The 21,669-nt window shown below is 46.0% G+C and overlaps 1 protein-coding gene across 1 annotated transcript in view; it reads left to right on the top strand.

Annotated features, from left to right (window-relative positions):
• Positions 1-19,525, top strand: part of efnb3b (ephrin-B3b) — a 77,477-nt gene extending 57,952 nt beyond the window's left edge. The window contains exons 3-5 of the mRNA XM_070992780.1: positions 10,683-10,775; positions 13,534-13,596; positions 17,397-19,525. Coding sequence (XP_070848881.1) covers positions 10,683-10,775; positions 13,534-13,596; positions 17,397-17,830 — 590 coding nt within the window. The 3' untranslated portion in view covers positions 17,831-19,525. The remainder of the gene's footprint in view (positions 1-10,682; positions 10,776-13,533; positions 13,597-17,396) is intronic.
• Positions 19,526-21,669: the final 2,144 nt, after the last annotated feature.

The following is a 21,669-nucleotide window of genomic DNA, read 5'->3' as shown; positions in this document are numbered from 1 at the left end:
GCATTCATGCTTAAATTGAGACAGTAAATCAGGCTAATGTGAGACTGAGGGCTTTTATTTAGCGATCGTGTGATCACACAGGTGTGTAAATGTCCCATCCCCCGAGTTTGTGTGTGGGAGTGTGTGAGTGCATGGGCGGAGAGTGGAGAGGAGGGTTCTGGCGGCAACTTAGTGGCCTAAAAAAGACAGCAGCATGAGTGATGGGGGCATTAATATAAGAGAGGGAGAGGAAGACATCCCACCAGGGCGATTAGTCATGACTATGGTATCCTGTTACCTGTGCTGTGTCTCTCCCCCTCTGTCTGGTTTTGCAACAGGTGTGTGTGTTTGGGTGGGTGTGGGTCTGTGTGAGCAGGGCCACCCTGACAAAAACACCATGAACCAGGCCCAGAGCTAGAAGTGGAAATCTGCTGTTACATGCTTTCAGTTGAGATACTTGACAAATAGAAATTAGTTTTCATCAGAATCATCGTTGTTGATCACAAGACGATTGAATCTACGATCTAAATGTCAGGAGATGGCAAGAGTGTCGCCATACGTGGGGGCATGCTTTGCGTACTCCACAAATCTGATGTCTCATTTCCTCCTCTGAACATCCCCATCATTGCTTCTTTCTCAGCCGAGCTTATTAACAAACGCGAGTGAGGGACTTCTTAGAGTTTCTTCATTCAACAGAAAGAAAGGAAGGGAAAGAGGGAGTGAGTGATGGACTTGGCTGCTTTAACCCAGATCCAGGCAGCCGCAGGAGGAGTGGACAACCGGAGGTGTTTCGTTTTTATTCTGGGAGCGACTTGGGAATAAGAGAGGCTGGGAAAAAAAAAAAAAACATGAGCACAGAGCAGGAGAGACAGTGAGAGGGAGCGACGAGGCTGGCGCTGACCCATTTCTCCAGGCCTCCAATCTAGTGGCTGATATAATGCAGAACGGCTACCCACATGCACACACAAACCTTAAGACGGACACATGCCGCCAGACACCAGCAGACGAGGACGCACGCAGACATAAGGGGCACGCTGGGGTCTGCAGGCAGCCAGATTCCCCCGCAATATCGTCGAGTGTTACCTCTCATTTGGTGCGACTGCGGCGAATCCGCCATCACCTCAGCCAACACTGGAAAACATCACAGTCAGACATTCAAACGTGACCATGAACTCACCGGCCGACATTGGACCGCGTTACGTACTGAGTCGCATCTAAAAAGGCCTCGCGTTGCCTTTTAAAAGCCTTTAAAAAAATCTGTGCTGTAGAAGTCACTCAGGGATTCACTGATAAGTATTCATTAAGTATTGATAAGTAGTCATTGAAGTATTCATTCAATATGCATGGAGGTCCACTCAGAGGTGCACTTGACAGGCATTGCAGGGATAGCAGTTTCTAGCAGGTTTGTGGAAGTTAACAGATAGATACTCATGACATGCACGCGCACAGACAGCCACGCAGAATGCCCTCGCTGCCCCGGGACGGGAACATTGACCCAGTTGTAAGGAACATTGGTCGTGACTGTCCTACATGACTAGCACTTTACTGACGTTACACAAGGCTCATCCACCCAGTCACTAGGCCTCTTTTAATGGCTCTCCCTCTTTTCTTTGCCTTTGCTTTTTTTCCTTTTTCCCTCCCTCGCTTTGTGCCTGCCTCTCTTTCTTTTGGTCCATCATGCCTGTCTATGCTCTGGCGGTCACATTTGTTTGCCGTGGATTATTTTCCAAATTGGGCATTGCGTTCGCTCGCCCGCGATTTGTTTCTTGTCATTTAATTAACGAGAGTGAATGGAAGAAACGGCCTCTGTGTTTATTTGTACTGATGACCACATTTATGCCCCTCCCCTGTCCCTCCCTCACTGACAGTGATAATGACCTCCCTTCCTCCCCCTCTGGGCCCTATATATATCACTTATAGAGACCATAAGCAGCTTTAGAAGGCTGTGCGTAGATTGTCTATTGATGTGCAGAGACAGCAATCATACTGTGTTAGCGCTGCAGTCGACAGCCATCATTAACCTGCTGTGCATCAAACCAGATTACCAACTGGAGGATCGCTCATACACACACAAAGATATACGTGAACATATATGACCTTTGCACACATACATGAAGTGTTTAGATGCACTAGAATACACAAGTAAGGCCACGCACACACACACACACACACACACACACACACACACACACACACACACACACATACAACACAACAATAGCTGGATTATCAGTATGGCACCAGCAGTGCTGTCAAATAAATCACGATATGGATTTAGTCAGAGGCAAACAAAGTGACAGAAAACAGCCACATTTTTCAGGCCCCCAACAATGTTTTTACTCCCTGCCTCAGAACTAAACCAGAAAATGGCAGCAGATCTGTCACAAGCAATCAGACTCCCTCTCAGTGCTGCGCGTGCACGTGTGTGTGTTCGTCAGATATGGAGATCAGGTGCGTACCACACTCCAGTCATCCTGTTTGGAACTCTGATGGGCGGTGGGAGGAGGAGGGAGGGTGGAGGCTGCTGTGCCATGGCCCAGTTTGTTGTGTGTGTTTTGGTGCTGGAGGTTAATGCGATGCGATTCTGAGTCGCCCACCCTCAAAGCGCACGGGACATCGAAAGACGGAGAGACAGAGGAAGGGAGGGACGGAGGAGAGAGAGAGGGCAAATAAAGAGGCGGAGGCGGGGGGTGGGGGGGTGATTGTAATAGAACAGGATGGATGGAAAGCGAATAACTGCTGAGAATTAAAATGTCATCGAGCACAGAGGAGAGATCAACCGCACGCAAGCAAAGACACTGAGATCATTTTCCCCTGGTGGACTGTGTGTGTGTGTGTTTGTATGCGAGTTGTGTATATGTCTGGGTTTTGAGGCAACGGTGTCTCCGCTGTGGAAACGTGTGAAATCGGGGGGGGGGGGGGGGGGGGCATGAGATTCCTCTCTGTGGATTTATGCGTGTCTCTTTGGTCAGCATGTGACACGTCATGTGAGTTCAACCTGTGACCATGACTCGGCTCCCAGTGTCGGCCTGTCCGGGTCCCATCGCCTCCCATTCCCTCTCACACAGGCACACGCGCCGAAAGCCTGCGAGAAACTGGTGAAAATGACTCAGTTCGCATCAGGAAGTTTACTTTTACACAAGTTTGTGCAAGTATGAATGTCATATTTGTCAAATAGCCTCACTCATTTTAAATCACATTATTACAGAATACGCATTTTAAAGAGCTCCCATCAGAAATGAGCCAATTTGGTTGCCAGCATGAGACATATGGCTTTAATTTGTTCATGCACTTTAGGTAGTAAAGTAATTAGATTTATCTTACCCTTTCAGTGCTGCATAGGTCAGATAAAATGTTCTCCTCTGTGAAAAAAAACAACCAACAAATTTGATTTTAAACAGTAATTAGTAACCATAGTAACCTAAATGTCCCTGAATGCCACTCTTTCCACTCAAACACATAGCAGCAGATATTGATGTAAGAGGTGCAGTTTGATCGGAAGTAGGAAAGATGGGATTTAAGAAGCCAATATTTCAGCAACGCAGGTCTTTATTAGCACAAATCCCTCCCCACTCTTGCATTACCTCATGAGACAAACACATATCCTTGTCCTGTCTCCAAACCTCAGGCATACCATCGTGTCATCGTGCAACGGAGGCGCCAAAACATGCAGACGTCTTTGTGTCGTCCTTGTTTGTAGCTGGTCCCATTTATGGATCAAGTGCTACCACAACACAGTCAACAGTGGGCCTTTGTCTGCAACAATAGAACAAAAAACCTGCATTCTCTGCACAAAAAAAGTTTGGAAAACATCATGCTATGTTGGGAGGAATGGTGTGTTGTGTATTTGGAGGTGGAATGTGAAAATAATACTTGACTGGTGTGTTTTTTCGAGGGGGGAGCTAAAATAATGCCCGTTCTGTTTCAGTACACAACTTAATGCCTTTTTCCCTCCTCGCCGCCGCCACAAGGTAATGGCTTGTGATAGCTTCGTTAATGCGTCATAGCCAGGTTATAAAAGCGCCGTAGGAGATTTATGAAGACGTTTTTAGTTACAGGAAATTTCAATGGCAAGATCCAGGAGTTTTTGGAGGGAGCTAGGACGTGTGGGGAAGGGGAGAGAGAGAGAGAATGAATCCTTCAGCTTCGCCTCAAGGGAGAGGGGATCAGGTTATATGCTCTTCATCATCTAGATGACACACATGGAGCTCATAGAGCCGCTGGAGAGTGAGGCCTACAAATTTAAACAGGAAGGCAACTGTAAATCCCACCCCCAAGTCCCCTCTGCACACACACACACACACACACACACACACACACACACACACACACACACACACACACACACACACACACACACACACACACATGTCCCAGTCCACCCGAGTGACAAACTTAGTTTCGTGGTTGTTTTGGTGGAATGTGGTCCAAAAACCAAACAAGTGGAACTAAAAGGAGGATTTTAAAGGCAAAGCTGCTGTGAAGCAACACATCGGTTTTAGCTTGATTTGCACAGATGGGAACACTTTGCTCACACACCGACACAAACACACACACAGAGGCATACACACTCAAACCAATCCATCCTTAACATGCACCCAGAGGGCCTGGAGCAATATAAAACACCCACTTGTGTTTGTGTCTTTCACGTTGCATTTGCATTCGTGATTATTGCGTTCCTTAACCTGACACACTCATGACGTGGCTAACATGCCATCGCACACCAGAGGCTAGCGGGGGCTGAGCTCGTGGAACATGAGACAGCACGAGCAAGCGGGCTTTGTTCCTCCCTGGCCCTTGTTTGCTTGTTTATTCATTCTGTTTGTTGTTTAATCTGCTCTTTTGCTGCACGCCACAGTCCCATTTTTGCTCCCTTTTAATCTAGCTGTCATTGGAAAAGATGTTCCCACTTCATGCTCAAACCGTATGTGTGTAATTTGATTGTGTGTGGTACAGTAGTTAGCTTGGACTGTTGCAATAGCTTGGCCGCACATACAGTATTTAGCCCAGCAGTACGTAGACAGCACCACCTCCATCTCCATCATCACATGAGTGACATCAATCTGCCTCCATACATTATAGATCTACAATTCAGACATATTTAATTGCAATGCTGCTCATCTTAATCACTTTAAGATGCATGCTCACAGCTTTAAGCTTTGCAAGCAGGAGGGTTGCAATTTTGCCCCGGATTTTGCCTTTCAGGCTACATACAGGCTACTGCAGCCTGAGGAGGAGCTATGTAGGATGCAGAATAAGTACTAAAAGTGTTTGTTAGACTACCATTAATTTGGAAATCCTGAACCAGCTTAAGCGTCTGACTTCATATGTTAACCCCAACTTCTAAAACCAAACCTATGCCGAAAGCGTCCGAAAAGCCTTGCTTCCATTTCCTGAAAAGCACATTGCACTAAAAGCTGGAACCAGAAATCTAGAAAATCAGGCACAATAACAACACTTCCTGTGACTTTTGAGCAAAGTGGAATGTGAGTGGTGTCCCAAAGTAGGCAGAAGGACGTGATGGAAATAACAACATCAGCATGTACACAAATTCGCATCACTCGCATAGGAGCAAGTGTTTTGCTGCGGGAGGCCGGCTGTCACTCAGCATGTGTGGAATATATAACCAGGGCTGCAAAACACGGCGCAGGAGGGGGACGGAATAGAGTGGGATGGCAAACATTGGGGTCTGGGCTGCGTCTTAATGCAAATCAAGTAGCTTTGCATCGTCCACTGCAGCGGGTGACAGTTGATATGAAGCTGAACGCACGTCGGGCGAGGGGTTTAAAGTCCCTGAATGAATCACCGATCTGAGATGCGATTCTCCCACTTTTACGTAATGCTGGGCCAACTTCGGCACCAATAATCGAGGCTGAGAAGAAACTCGGCCCAGCGCTGACCTTGGTAATAACAAGAGAGACACAGAGTCAGACTCTCAACCGCTCTGTGATCTTTTTCTATGGACTAGATCCACACTCCCTCCCCCGGCCTGCCTGGCTGCCTGCCTCGTTGTGTGCACAGCCCCGGCGCTGTGCTGTCTGATTGAGGTTGACTGTGGTATTATTTCATTAATTAAGTTTTTCCACTTCCTCCGCCTCTCCCTCCTGTCTTCCTGTCGAACGAGGGTGGCGGAGCGACGCCCTTCCTCTCCTCTGTCCTCTGGCGCTTCACATCCCCCCCATCACTGCTGATCATTGTCTCAATTACTCATCCCTCTTCTCCCTCCCCTGTCTCCCTCTTTCTCCTCGCCGTTCTTCCTCCTTCCTCCTCTTATCTCATCCCAAATTGCTCCATACACTCCTCCTTATTTTCTTTTTTTTTCTCTCCCCATCCTCCAGAAAGTGAGGTGGGAAAGATTTGGCACACTGCGTTCCTGCATTCCTACATCTCTCCATCTTTGCCGCTCTCATCTCTGTCTGTCATCAGGATTTCACAGATGTTTGGTGATTATTTCTACCTTGATTTGGTGATATCTTCTTTTCCCCCTCAAGTGCAATGAAATTGTCTGCATTTCCAGTGTTTGGCAGCCAAGATTGGGTGGGGGAATATTTTCGATCCAAGGACAAAGCAGCTCTGATCTCTTTGTTTGCTTTGTTCCTGTGAAATTGACATTCACAGAAATAGTGGCACCTGTAACACGTCTAATGGATTTGAGAGGATTTGTCCTGATACAGTTCACCGTTATGACAAAAATTGCCGTCGTGATATTTGTGACCTGTTGATTATGATGTTAAAAAAAATAACTTGCATTTGCAAAATCACATTTGTGGAGGCTCTGGCGGTGCAATTTGGCTGCCTTGCTCTCAGTGTCTGTCTCTCTCTGTGTCTCCCTCTTCTTTGTATCCATTACCGCTCCACTTTTCCATAATGGAGACATTAGAGTCTTTTACCTCTCTGCTATCTATCATGTCATTTAAACTCTTTCCTTACTTTCTGTTTTTAACTTTTCTACTTTTTCCCTTTTTTTTCCACCACTTCCCTCCTCTCTCTATGAATCTTGTCTTCCTCCCTCCTCCTCCCTGTGTCCACTGGGCTCTGGGTCATCTCTTTCGTCTCACATAGTCTCCTGTCCCCATCATATCACCAACAGCTTGTCACAGGCAATCAGTCTCCCTGCCTCGCTTCCCTGCATGGCCTCCTCCTCCTCCTCCTCCTTTCCTCACCCTCGTCTTCCTCTCCTCCCTTGTCTCCCGTCACCTTCTTGTCCTCCTTCGTGTGTCAGGAGTTATTACTCTCAGAAATCACAGTCCTCCACCCTTCTCTCTCAGACCAGTTGAGGGTGTTTACTCCATCCTCCAGCCATTCCTTTAATCAGAGCTGCTGCACCCTGTTTTTTACCCTACGGCCCATCTTAATCACACTGTGTACCCCCTGCCCTGGGATGTGGTGGAGGGTAAAACCATGTTTTCTGGCTTTAAGATAATTAAAATAGATTACACATTTGAAATCATTTCATCATTTAATAACTTTGTTTTCACACTCTGCGCCTCTGGACAAGAATATGTAATTAATAATGTTAAAAAAATAAACATTATTATGACTAAATTATTACAAACAAATGTGATTTGGCGCAGTTGCATTCAATTAGTTTGCTGAATAATTATATCTGTGTGCAGAATTCAATATGAAGAGCACAGAATCGAACGGCTCGAGCCACTAATCCCTGACATTTTTATCTATCTATAAGGAAAACAGACCTCACAGGAAATACCTTTAGACATATTGATCGTTATTATTATTATATTTTTGATATGAAACCTACACAAGGACGCCTTAGAAAATTGTATTTATTTTAATAAAGTTATACAATTAAGCAAATCTTCTCAATTGGGGCAGATTGTTTCTATTTGTTCATTTTGTGCTACTTATGTTTTTATGAAAGGCACTCAGCGTCGGGCAACAACAGTTTTTGTATTTTCACTCTAAACCTCTCTCGCTTGTTCTCTGTGAGGTTAGCTCGTACGAGTGCTCCGTGCCGGACTCGCCAAACTCCGCTCCACAAACCTGTCGGAAATGGCTTGTTTCAGCCTGATGAGTGCCACCTGTTCGTGATTGTTAGGAAGTTTCATTCACCGAAATGTTACCCCAGAGTAAACAAAAGAATCTCTCGCCATGGAGCTTCGAGTCCTGCTGTCAGAAATCAGCAGAGGAAAACATAACGACCAGAAGCAATTAGACTCATCAGAGCAGGCACAAAGAATAAACTGTTTGAAGTGATGTTTGATGCAAAAAAGCGTCTTTCTAAAGCTTCCTTTGCATGGTTTGTACGACAGGGCTGCACCAGTTGTACATTTTTGTTGTGCCTAAGAGGGAATTTGTCTGAGAGAAGTTGTATGTTCAGGTTTTTTTCCTTCAAGTGGTTGTTATATGAGGCCCGATCATCTCTGAATCTGAAATTTTCTCAGAGTAATTTTCAAAACATGTTGCTACAACCTGGATGTGACGTCTGAGCAGCCAAAGATATATATATATATATATATATATATATATATATATATATAAAGTCCTTTCCAATGTTGCAATTAAGCCCACTTAATTTGGCACACTATTTCAACTTCATTGAAATAAATTATGTTTTCCTCCCACAACACGGGTCTCAGACAAGAAGAAATACTATGATTCAAAATGATTTGGTGACAACAAATAGTAGAAAAATTGGAGGAACGTACAAACTTTTTCACAGCACTTCATTTAAACCTTCTTCATCCGTCCCCGTCTGCTGGCTTTCCCACCATACTGCTGTTCGCCTTGACCTCCGCCTGCTTCTCTCCTCCTCTGCTTTCACACTCTGCGTCTTGCAGGGATGGAGGGAGAGAGGAAGAGGGAGGTGTTAGAAGTAAAGCTGCCTCTTTTTCACACCTCCCGTTCTCTCTCTCTCCCGTCCCGCTCTCTCTCTCCTCAGCCATCCGCCATCGCTCCCTTTCTGCTTCGCTTCAGACAGGCTAATCTATAGCCTGAAGCGAAGTGGCGGGAGGAAAATTATTTTTTATATTTCTTGAAGAAGACAAGGTGAGGGTTAGCCCAGGGGCTATAACAGGGAAAATAAGGATAGATGGGTGGTGTGTGTATGTGTGCTGGGGTGTTTGGGCGGGCTGCTGGAAGGAGAAGAGTATGTTTAGTGTCTTTTTTTTTTAACTGGTCGCTGAGGCGACACATCAGTTCCTCAATCAAGTTCAACTTTAAAGTCAAAAGTAGTTTCAAGTTCTCAAAATGAGAACTGTTTTTTTTTTTAAATCTGATAAAAAGGCTGTGGGTCACGAGTGAATATTTGTGCACAAATGACTGAAACTGATTGCAGGTCAGCCACCTTGAAGACCTCTCTAATTGCTTCAGCCCTCACCTCCTCCTTTCCGTCAATTCTATTAATATAGCCCAATATCTCAAATCACAGATTTGAGGGGGCTTTGCAAGCTGCACCATATGACACCCTCTATCCTCAGACCCTCCATTCAGAAAAAGGAAAAACTCCTGGGGAAAAAAAAAAACTTCAATGGGGAGAAAATGGAAGAAAAATGACAAAATTATAGTCTCTCCTCTTAAACTGCCTCATATCTGCGTCCCTCCACTTTCACTGCCTGATCCCTCCATCCTGATTCAGTCTGTGCGTTCCCTCCTCCACCCTCTCTGACCTGCACACCAGTGATGTGTAATGCATTCACTGACATGCTTTATGTAAGGAGAAATGTTACAGCGTTACAGGGATTCATGCTCACGCACCCTCTTCCCTGTGCACTCTGTCAGCACTGCTTGACCTCCTTTGGCCTCCCTCCTGGCTGCAGTAGAAAGAAACATGATTCCAGAGCAGGTTATGATGCTGACTTGAAACCCGACTGCTGTTTTGATTGCAGTTTTCAGTGCAAGCAAAGCTTTTACAGTTTCAAAATGCATATTAAATCCCTCATTGGCTGTATTAACGCTCCAGTCCCTCAATTTTAAATGAAAACTCTCATTATTTAGCTTAATTTAAACATACAGCAACAGATGTATACTACCTCATTCAATATAAGTTTAGTCTTTGTGTTTTTATCTGTATTTATTTCACGCCATGTATGTACCCATGCCCCCTCCCACATTGCATATGTGCCTGCTCATTGTGTTAGTGGCAGTAAAGTTGAATTGAACTGAATAAGCAGTGATAGTAATGGAGCAGTACAAATTGGAGCTTTAAGTCATTTATCACAGTCACTGTTTTCTAACCAATCAGGTCCAGTTTTTCTCCACACATGGTGTTTTGTGTCTCAGGGGCTCCATTTTATTTCATATGTGTGCTTGATTGGATTACCATTCCTTTTTTCCATCAGTCAGTCTGTGCCTCTCTAAACTACCCCCCTCTCCTGCCAATCCTCCAGCCCGAGCAGCGATTGCCGTTGACTGAAAGCGGTTGAGTCCATGCGGCACGGCGGGGGTGTTAATGAATTCCAGCGGACTGCTAAATGAGGACTTATTAAAGTGCTGCCGCCTCGTAGTTTGACATTTCAGAGCTTCTGGTGGAGTTTTAAATCGCTGCCTCTGCAAATGTCACTCGCTGACTTGCTGGAACGGCTGACCATATGAATAGAAGCTATTGTTGGCATCAGCTATAGATTGAGAGAGAGTGAATTTGTGTGGCTTTAAAGGTTGTCTCTCCACTGTGTGTGTGTGTTTGTATACCGCCATGCTACTTGATTAATTGTGTCATTTTTTTTTTGTTTCCATCCCTCCAGCTACGTCAGATGGGACGCGTCAAGGCCTGGATAGCATGAGAGGCGGAGTGTGTGCCACGCAAGGCATGAAGGTGGTGCTGAAAGTGGGGCAGAGTAAGTCCTCTCACCTCTCTCGTACATTATTACTTCTTCCACACACACGTGAGCTGTCCCATATGCGCAACTCTCGGAGTGCACCACACATGGACTCTTTTTCACACACTCCCTCGCTCACAACACACACGTTGTTATTCATGCATCACACACAATCGCTCACTTAACACACAGTGTGACTAACACACATTGGCTCCGGTCCACCACATCTCACATCATCTCCCATCTGTACAGTACAGAGCGCTACACGTTCATTACCGCACCTTATCTGACATGCAGCCTCTTCTACTTTTAAACCGTCTCTCTTATCTTCCTTTTTCTTACACACACATACAGAATGCACACACGCACGTTCATCACTTCTTTGTGTGTGTGCGTGTGTGTTCTCGCTGAGCGTATTAGGTCTCGTTAAGTGGTGAGAGCAGCGGAGAAGTGTGGGATCAGTCAGCTCTAATGAGCCCTGTTGACTCCCCTCTCACTCTGCCTTTTAACTACTACTGACTCACGGTGGACACGCACACTCAAGCGCACACACTGAAACTCGCATATCCCTGCGCGGAATATACATTACAGGCATGAGCATTGGCTTGCACGTGCAGCAACATGGGCGCGTAGAGGTGTGCGGGTGCAGACACCCAGACTGAAGTGTCCTTGCAGGCAAGTGGACGCACGCGCGCACACACGCCAGAACACACACATTTCCCCACACAGCAGACCTGCCAGCTAAGGCGCGATAACAAAATGACTCCATTCAGTGTTAAAGCCCACAGTCAGTGATTTTTAATGACTCGTGGCTGCACACACTCCTAATTTGTTTGGAAAATATTCACAGGTAATGACCCTCACATGCAGGCTTTTCAGAAAAAAAAAACAGAGGAAAAAAGGCCCATTTAAGCATTTTCACTGACCTGCGCATTCCTAGACATAATAGGCACCTGTCCTTCACACGACCCCCCTCACGCACACATGAACACACGCTCGCCTATTTCTAGTTCTTTAGCCTATCCCGAGTTATCGGGCCTTGTGCATTGTAGGTGCTCTTCATCAAAGAGCCAAGTGGCGCTGCTGTGGCTCTATCAGCCCATAACATCAGCACAGTCAGCTCAGCTCAATAGAAATACCACCACACACACACTCTCTTTCCCCTGGCTTTTTCACCACATGGGCAATGGAAATGCTACCTCCCTCACACACACACACACACACACACACACACACACACACACACACACACACACACACACACACACACACACACACACACACACACACACACACACACACACAACCCCTCTGCACAATTCTGTGAAGTTCTAAGACACACATAGCTATCTTTTTATTGGCATCTTTCTCTCTGTCCCTGTTTCATCCCCAGTCTCTTCCGCTCTGTCCTTCCTTCACGTCTTCTCTATTCCCTCTGCATCTGCCTTTTTTTCTTTTTTTTAACCCCTCTTCATTCACGCAACATTGCTCGTTTCCTTTTCAAATTCCCCTTCTCCCTGTCCTCATCACTTCCCTTTCATTTTGCATGCTAGCCGCCTCTCCTTAGGACTCTTCCTCTCGATCCCCCTCTCTGTTATTTCCACTCTTTTCCTCTGTCTCTCTGTCTTATCTGCTGTGTGGCTGAAAGGTCACGTCTGTGTTGTTTGTCGTCTAAATAAGCGGCACGCCGCTTCATGGCGATCTCTGATGAGATATGGCGCTCTGCTTCGCTCCGAGGAACACGCACAGACACACACTCGCAAAACACACACTTCCACCTTTGCCCCACACACATACATTGACCTGTCTTCTCTTATTTTATTCTTTATCTATCTTTCTTGCTATCTTTCTCTGTCACACACACACAGAACAGTCTGAGCCTCCCTCCACTAGCCCCAGCTGACCACACAGCAGTTTCTATTGATCCAGACAGCACCGCCCCTAACTTCTGTTTGGTTGACTGTCATGAGGGAGCTATCAGCCAATAGCCTCACACTTCTTCTCTAAATGTCAGTATGTATAGGTTGATGGCTGTGCATGTACGCACACATTCACCAGTTTGTGACTGGGACGCAATGCAGTGTGTGCCCCTGTGGGTTTACTGTACAGTATTACCCATAAGCACCCCCCGGTCAGCTTTGCTCTCTGCTGCAGTGACCAATAACAGACTTTCTTTTGAAAATGTCACACAAACTGCAGAGCTGAATAGTCATATCCTGATATCAAACTATAAACCTGCAGTCTACTTTTGGCCAGATGGCTCAGAAGCAAACAAAATGAGTACTTCCTGAACCATCTCTTTCAGCAGTGAGGAGTGGCACTTCTACAATTGCCGCGTTTGTGTGCGTGCATGTGTGCGTGTGTTTGCATGTGTCACATAAACGCACTTTAATGCCATCACCATTACTGAGGGCTTGCTAGACAGATGGCCTGATTTAGCGACTACAGATTACAAGCCGTTATGGCCTTGTGTAAATTCACTCTGGCCAAAACAACAAACAGCCTCTCTTTAGTTTCCCATTCAAACAAATGGAAAAGTGCTCATGCACGACACATGGAGGCCCAATCAATATGTGCTCTCCTATAATGGGAATAGAAGGGAGGGAAGCCTTTATTAAAGCTCCTCTGTCTCTATTTCTCCCTCTGGCTGGCTCTCTGTTTGCTAATGTCACTCATTGGTTCCAATTCTGAGAGCCTTGGCTGTTGTAGCGGATAGAGGCTGTCTCAGTATTTCTGTCCTTTTGCTCATATTCCACCCTTATTTTTTCCTCCACAGGCCCATATGGGCTGCCTCCAAAGAAGGAGCCACCAGCGGGACGTACCACCAACAGAAACCCAGGTAAGCAGGAGACCAAATGGAGATAATCCTCAGCGGATCCATCCATAAAATAGATGGAGGGAATAAGCAAAGACTAGTAGATAAAAAGAAAAGCAGCGGGGGAGGGAGGGAGGGGGCGACAGATGGAGAATGTGCAGCGGTGACATCTGTGGATCTCTCTATTTAATTCCATATCTTTCTCTCTCTCTCTCTCTCTCTCTCTCTCTCCGCTGCTCTCTATCCCTCTCCTCCTCATCTCTGTGCCCGGCCCTGCGAGCTAAGTGCTGCAGGCGGGGAATGGATGGCTAATAGCTACCTTGGGAGAAGGACAAGAAAAAGAGAGGGAGGAAGAAAGAGGCAGGAGGAGAAAGGGAGACAGGGCAGCAGGAGAGAGGGGCAGACCGGCGGCGACATTTCAGAGAATTATTATTGTCATTAGTTTGGGTGGCCTGGATTCGGTAGTTCCGTCTAGAGAGAGAGAGAGAGAGAGAGAGAAAGAAAGAAATGAGAATTACGGAAAGATGAAGGGAGAGAAGAAGAGACATCGGGGAGTGATGGAGCAGAGTGGGTAGAAGTGGGAGGCACATAAGGAGGAGAAAGAAAAGAATAATTGAAAAGCAAAGAGGAGCAGGGAATAGAACAAGGAGATGGAAATGGAGAGAGGCTTAGATTCATGCTCTACCTCACAGTCATTCAGTGGAGGAGAAAGAACATCAGTCGCGTTCATTTCACCTTTTTTTTTTTCTTCTCCTTCGTCCTTTTTTTGTGTGTCTGCGCGCGTGTGTACGTGTGGTGAATTTGTGTACTGTACCAAATGTGTGAATTGGGGCATTCACACGTTGTCCAAGCACTTGTCCATACCTCACATAGGTGAGAGCTGCATGTGTGAAGTAAGCAACAATAGTATGCATTGTTTTTACTAGAATGAGACAGATAACACCGGACACATGACGAGACTGATTTACATCACACACATAATGAGGGATTTTACACATTTTTGACACTCAAACAAGGACATATTAGCATGTACTTATCTGAAATGATTGTTTTTGACTCCTGCTATGGCAGAATTTCTAATCCCTGTGTGAATACACTCAAAATCATCTCAGCTAATAACTGGAATATTGCTGGTTATTCACAGCTGCTCATTTTGTTTGTTTTGTCGAATCTGATCCTCTCTAGAAATATAAACAAATGCATTATTGGGATATGAACAGATAATCTCTCTCTGGACAGATATGTACAGCATCCAAACTTTTTGAGCCTGTCACACAACTGACTGTTTGCCACAAACTGTGCGTCTTCTTCTCAGAGTCAGTCAATGTGGTTTCTCGTATGTGCGTAAATGGAAACAAATCGCAGGTAAGCTTAAGACATGGAGGTGTAGACAGTTTTCAATTGAATATTCTGATATTCTGTGAGGTTCACTCGCGGTACCTTTTCATCAGTTTTCATCGGATTAGTTGAGCAGCGCAGGATAAAGCTGGCTGTTGTTGCACAGGTGTTATTTTTACCTCATGATCTCATATTAAATCCAGGCACAGTGTGCGACTTGACAGCAGTAAGACAATAATATAAATGACAGTAGGTACTGTAGGTTTAACACAGCAAAGGAAGCAATCTAATAATTCTTAACAGCTTCCACCCACTTCCAGTATAAACCTGAATAATAATATTTGTGTGACATAAACTGATATAGAGGCAGATTTAATAGTAGCTTTGCGTTACACCTTTCATCCACCTACATGACACCATCACTTCTCATGGAAATCAGGATTTCAACTTCTGTTTTCAGTGTTTACCTGTTTTTCTGCTCATTTTGAATTTATGCATTAAATACAACCTGAAGGTTTGGAAAAGGACGGAAACAGATTTTTCTAATACAGTGCTTCTGCAGGTTCTCTTGTAAAACAAGGTGTACACACCATGCTGACACTCCATTAGAAACCAAACACACAAAAAAACTAAGTAAAGAGAGTGCAGAGGTGTCAGGAGTGCATGCAACCGCAAGGTCTGTGGTGGGTGTCCAGACGGGGTCCCTTGGTGCACATTAAGCCCCTCTCTGTATCCCCATAGCAGTTGGTAAAGCACCACAGATTACACACGGATAGGATGTATTTATATAAAGGTTGTTAATGGAAGCGCGCACTGACTCACACTTTATTTTGACATCAAACACTTCCAGTAGTTCCAAAAAATGTGTGGAAAATATAATGATCGCCCAACGACCATCTGAAATGGGAATTATACATGGGAAGGACAGCTGGCTCAAAAACAAGGCTGGAACTATGTCATCACCTTGACCTGTTTTTTCTTCTTTTTTTCATTTCTGACCTGTTGGACGTCTCTCTCCAAGGTGAAACTAACTAATGAAAAAAAGAAGAGGGAGGCAAGGGGCAAGGAAAGCATCAAAGTCTCAACTTGTGATAAAAAAGGAAACACAGGAGGGAGTAAGAAGTGGAAAATAGGGGGAGTGAGAAGGGAAGGTGGAGGTGGAGGAAGAGAATGTAATAAAGAGAGCCGGTGAAAGGCGGACATCATAATGGAGATGGAGAATGAGGGATGTTGGGTTAATGGAGGGAGGAAGAAAGCTGGAGGAGGAGAAGGGAGTATAATCGACGTCTGGCATTAGCGCTTTGCTCCCAGTCAGTCCAGCGCGACGGGGGGGCCTCGCAGCAGGGGATGAGGTGTGTTTGTATGTATTTGCTTGCGTGGTTGTGTATGTCCTCAGTGTGTGTTTGCCCATATGTGTGTTTGTGTTGCTAGGCTCTGAGCTTAGAGCAAGGTAGGTCATTACGGTTACAATAACCCGAAGATAGAGAGAACCATGGAGCGAGGGAGGCGAGGAAGCAGAGGAGACGCAGGAGAGAGACAGACAGGGAGCAAAGAAAGGGATGTGTGCCAAGAATAATGATGGACCAATCCAAAGTCTCTTTATAGCAGGGACTCGCATTACCGGCCTTAACCAGTTAGCCACACACATTCACACGGTCCAGTAGCAGAGCCGCAGCCCCCACCCCCGCCCCAGCCCCCCCAGTCTGTAAACATACACGCGCACAGATGCACACACTCATACACGCATCCTGACCATCATCCACCTGCTGAGTTCTGACCCGACCTCCTGCAGAGGGAACTGTGAGCTCCGAGGCTGTGAAGATCTTAGGTTTCAGGCAGACACACAGCAGACAGAAAGATAGTATGACAGACAGTTTGATAAACAGACAGACAGATAAAAAGACAGACAGGCAGGCAGGAAGGCCAGCAGGCAGGCCGAGTGTGTGGTCTGGTGGTATAAGCATAGCGAGGAGGCTCTCTTCATGTGGCTGGCTGTAATGCTAAGTAAATACAGTTGTTAAGGTTAGGGAAATAGAGTGTGTTACCTTGATACACACTGTGGCTTTGCCCGGCTGTCCACAGGAGTATATACTGTGCTGAGCTCTCACACTCACACACTGAGTCTACAGACATCCCTCTCCATTTTATAAGCAGTGTTGTCCACTTCATTGCATCAATAAAGAGACCACATATAAGCGTCTGTGAGATTTGCTGCATACTTGCTGCATTCCACTGGGTTGAGTCTCTGCAGGCCTCACTAGCAGAGCTAAACCAGCGCCGTTACTCATGTTATTGTGGTACAGAGCCATAAGGGTTGGTATGTTTATTTAAAAGCTAATGAAAACACAAGTTGTGAAAGCAAGCTGTGTTATTGCTCCGGTATATTCGTGATGATTAATATGTATATATCAATCAAAGGGAAACACTGAAAGCAGCTTGAGATGCTGTGGATGTTGGAGTAAGATTGTGACTGTGATTTGTTTCAGGCGGCGCAGGGAACTCCACCCAGTCTCGGGGACCCAATAGCTTCGGGAGCGAGGGCGGGGGCGAGAATGGCCCTCTTCAACCCTCCAATATCGCCCTCATCGCCGGTGCCGCGGGAGGCTCTGCCTTCCTCTTGCTGGTGACCGCCGTGATCTGCGTGGTGTGCTACAGGCGGCGGCACGCCAAGCACTCGGACACCCACCACCCTCCGCTGTCGCTCTCGTCGCTCACCAGCCCCAAGCGGGGAGGGGGCGGGGGCATCTCCAGCTCCAACAACAACGGTTCAGAGCCCAGCGACATCATCATCCCCCTGCGGACGTCAGACTCAGCCTACTGCCCGCACTACGAGAAGGTGAGCGGAGACTACGGACACCCCGTCTACATCGTCCAGGAGATGCCACCTCAGAGCCCGGCCAACATCTACTACAAAGTATGAGACGGCCGCTGCTCCGGCCGACTGGACACATCCACCTCCCTCTACCCATTACCAACCAATCCCCTGCTCCAAATGAAGCCACAGCAAAGCTCACCATCACAGCTCCGACCCTGAACCCCTCAATACTATCAGTATTGTCCCATGGACCCCCCACTCACTGCCCCGTGAGCCCGGCCACAGTTGTGTTTCTAGCTGAATAAACCACCCCACCCCATTCTCACACAACTGGGCCACCAAGTGTGTGTTAAGGGCAATGTCATATTCGTACATAGCCCTTCTTAACAAGGCCCTCACGAATGGGCAAGAGCCTCTGAGTACCCCCTTGTTAACTCAGAGCTAAACGAGCCCCACCCATGCTGAATTGAAGAGTCGTCCCTGTAACGCCAGTATGTGTGTGTGTGGAAACACACTTTATTTCTGGGAGTATGGACCTGGAGTTGGGACTTGAGGTGTTTTACAAAAGAAAAAGAGAGATGGAAAAGGACTACAACTTAATAAAAAAACAAAAAAACTACACCCCTGATCCCACTTAGCGCCAGAGAACTCTGATTCCCAGAGGCCATACCTGCCTAGCTCACCGCCCCACCTCTCAGAGCTCCATCAGCCAACCAGAGACCGGCCCCTGCCACTAACTCACCAATAGGATTCTAGTTTGTTTGTGTTCGTTTCTCCTGAGAAAATAGGGGCCTCGGACTCACCCAATCAGCAAGCCCGGGCGGCGGTCACATGACCGGGCCCAGGCCTGAGGAGGTCTGACCTATCGGTGACACTCAGAATCTTGTATATTTTAATAACGTGTGCGTGGCTGTACGAGTGTGCATACGACGTGGATAATAATTATGGCGCTGCTGCTCCACATTAGACGTGTGTGTGCAGTTAGTGTGCTTCAGTACAGCAAGTTTGCATATGAGTTTGCATATGCGTGCGTGGGATTTAGTTTGTGTGTGTGTGTACGCTTTGTATGTGAGTGATTGTGTGTACGCGTGCGTTCTTTAGACTTGTCTTAAATACCAAAACACAAAATAGTGAGCGAATATCAAAAAAGTGAGATTTTTTATCACTATCAACACTTATAGATTATATATATGAATATCCAGTAAATAATTTCTAGATGTTTTCTTTTTTTTTTTTGGTTTTCTATTGTTTGTTATTTTTACCCACTCTGTTAAACTACACTTCTGTTGCTAGACATTTTTTATCTGCTGTTTTTTTGTTTTTCACAACTTAGAATGACCTTGTTTCCTTCCTTTTTCCCTTTTACGTTGTATATTAATTTAATCCCTTTTTTAATTTTCCCGGCGAACAGAGGTTGTGTCTCTCTTCCTCTCTTCCCTCCCTCATTCACTCCCTCCTTCCCTCCCTCCCCCCTCCCCCTCCCACCCCTCTAGGGTCTCTGAACTCTGTGTATATTTTTATAGCTCCTTGTACTATGCTGTAGTTTTGAAGTTTAGACCTCGTTTGTGGAAGTGTTGAGGTAGAACCATCTATGAAAGTTTTTTTTTTTTTTCAAACGCTTTTTTTGAAACGCAGAAGTGAAAAGAAGCGAGGGGCGGGGGGAGTGGTGATGGCGGGGAGGGGCTGGGGGGGTGCGAGAGGGGATGAAATGAAAAAGAAGAATAAAGGAAAAAGAACAGGGCGAGAGAGAGAGTGCTGTCTGGGGAGGAGGAATAAAGCGGCATCTGAATGCAGAACTTTAAAAAAAAGAGAAAGAGAGGAAGGGAGGGAGGGAGACGAGGAAAGAAAAGACTGTGAAGGAATTGCACACTAAAGAAAAGAAGCTGAGGGGAGGGGAGGATGGGAGCGGCAGGAGTGAGAGATGAAGGATCCCAAGGAAGAAAGGATGGAGAGAGCAGATGAAAGAGTGGCTGGCGACGGAGAGAAACCTTTTCTTTGAACGGAGGGTCTGAGCACTCCTGAGCGGAGGCGACGGACCAACAGCCAAAAACGGATTTCGGAGCAGTTGAACTTTAACCGCATAAAGGAGAGATGTCATCACACACACGCTCTCTCTCTCTCACACACGCACACACACACACACACACACACTGCCGTGACTCGGTCACACGTTACGTTAACGTGAGGTGGCACATTTCAGATTTGCTCCTCTTTTCCAAAATTTGCGTTGAAATGCATCTCTGTATCACACACACACTCACACACACACACACACACGCGCCCTCATTAAAGCTCACGCAGTTCACTGCGGACACACACAAGAGAAATCCCCCGGGCAGTCAGTGCACACTGTTTCTCTCTGTTTGACACACACACACACACACACACACACCCTCCCACACAACCATAACAAATTTCACACCTTTTAATGACTGTCACAAATGCCTCCTGATTGCATTGAGTGACATACATTCTCTCGCGCTCCCGCTTGCTCTCTGTCAAACACATTCACACACACACACACACACACACACACACACACACACACACACACACACACACACACACACACACTTCACCCACACTCGACAAAAATGCTGATTGCTTTCATATGACTCTGTATTTCTGTGATTAAGACTAACCCGATGGACATGGGAGGGATGAAAAGAGCGCTTGTGTGCGGTGTGTTTTCTCCTCTCTTTCACACACACACACACACACACAGACACACACTCACACAAACACGCTAGTGCCCAGCACCTCGACCTAGAGGGCAATAACACAATGCTGTGTTCAGAGGTGCAATATGTTCACATGTGCATACTAAAAAAAGCTGTTTTGTGTTGCTCAAACATGTTTATGGCTTATGTGTAATCTGGGTGGCAGTGAAGAGCTTAAGCTTCTATTTTTTTCCGACACACACGCACGTACACAAAAGGCCTCCAGTGATGTAGCCATGTTTTCTGTGTGAAGCCAGTGTTAAATCTGGACCTTACAACATTTCGCAACCGTGTTTTGTATCAGTATCTTAACATCATATAATGAGATATCTTTCATTAAGTGTCACATTCGTCTGAAATGACTTTGTTCAACACATGCTGATGATGTTCAGATATGCTTTTATACCATGAATGGGTTTTGGATTGTATTTGACTGTATCGGAATTGATTTCGAAGACAAAATGAGAGGAAAGCACCTCAAATTCTTCTTTTTGTACAACTACCGACTTGTGTTTTTTTTTTTTTTATGTATGCTGTTAAGTCTATGTCTATTTAAACATGCTCAGAGTACCTAAAATATCCTCCAAGCCAAATGAAGTGTCTGTTTCTCTCTCTTCAACGACTTCTGCATCTCTTTGCAGCACTCCGATCCAAAATGACAGTATTTTCTTCAAAAATGGCTGCTGCCGCGAGGGGGAGAACTAAACTTCTCGGACTTTACGGCATCATCTCCAACAAAGAAGCCACTGCCCTGTTTTCAGTCCATTTCGCTCCCTCTCCCCCCTCCCTCTCTGCGAAATGTCAAGTATCGCTTGGACTCAGCGTTTTTTTTTGTTTTTGTTCTATTTTCACGTCGATGTTACTTCAAAGTTGTGTCTCTGGCTCTCACTGTTTGTGTTTGACTGGCCGACCCAACGTGTTGGCTTTTCTAAAAATCACGGACACAGCCGCTGGTTGTCATGTTGAAAAGAGGAAGAAGAAGAAAAAGCTGTTTTGGTGGAACGGGGCAGAGAGAAAGAGAGAGAGAGAGAGAGAGAGAGAAAAAAGCAGCCACCGCCGAGCTCCCTCACCTCTCCGTTGGTGAAAGTGCGTGTGTATGTGTGTGTACATGTGTATGAGTGTGTGTTTCTTTGTGCCAATAGACAGCGAGCGGAGGCCGCGGAGCGAGGTGGCTCTCATATGTAACGTGTTGAGACTTTGTATTTGGGACACCTCTGTGTGAGA

Source organism: Chaetodon trifascialis, chromosome 23, assembly GCF_039877785.1.
Source record: "Chaetodon trifascialis isolate fChaTrf1 chromosome 23, fChaTrf1.hap1, whole genome shotgun sequence".
Taxonomy (NCBI): Eukaryota; Metazoa; Chordata; class Actinopteri; order Chaetodontiformes; family Chaetodontidae; genus Chaetodon; species Chaetodon trifascialis.
Note: the sequence above shows the minus strand (reverse complement) of the source record. Positions and strands in the feature narration are given on the sequence as shown.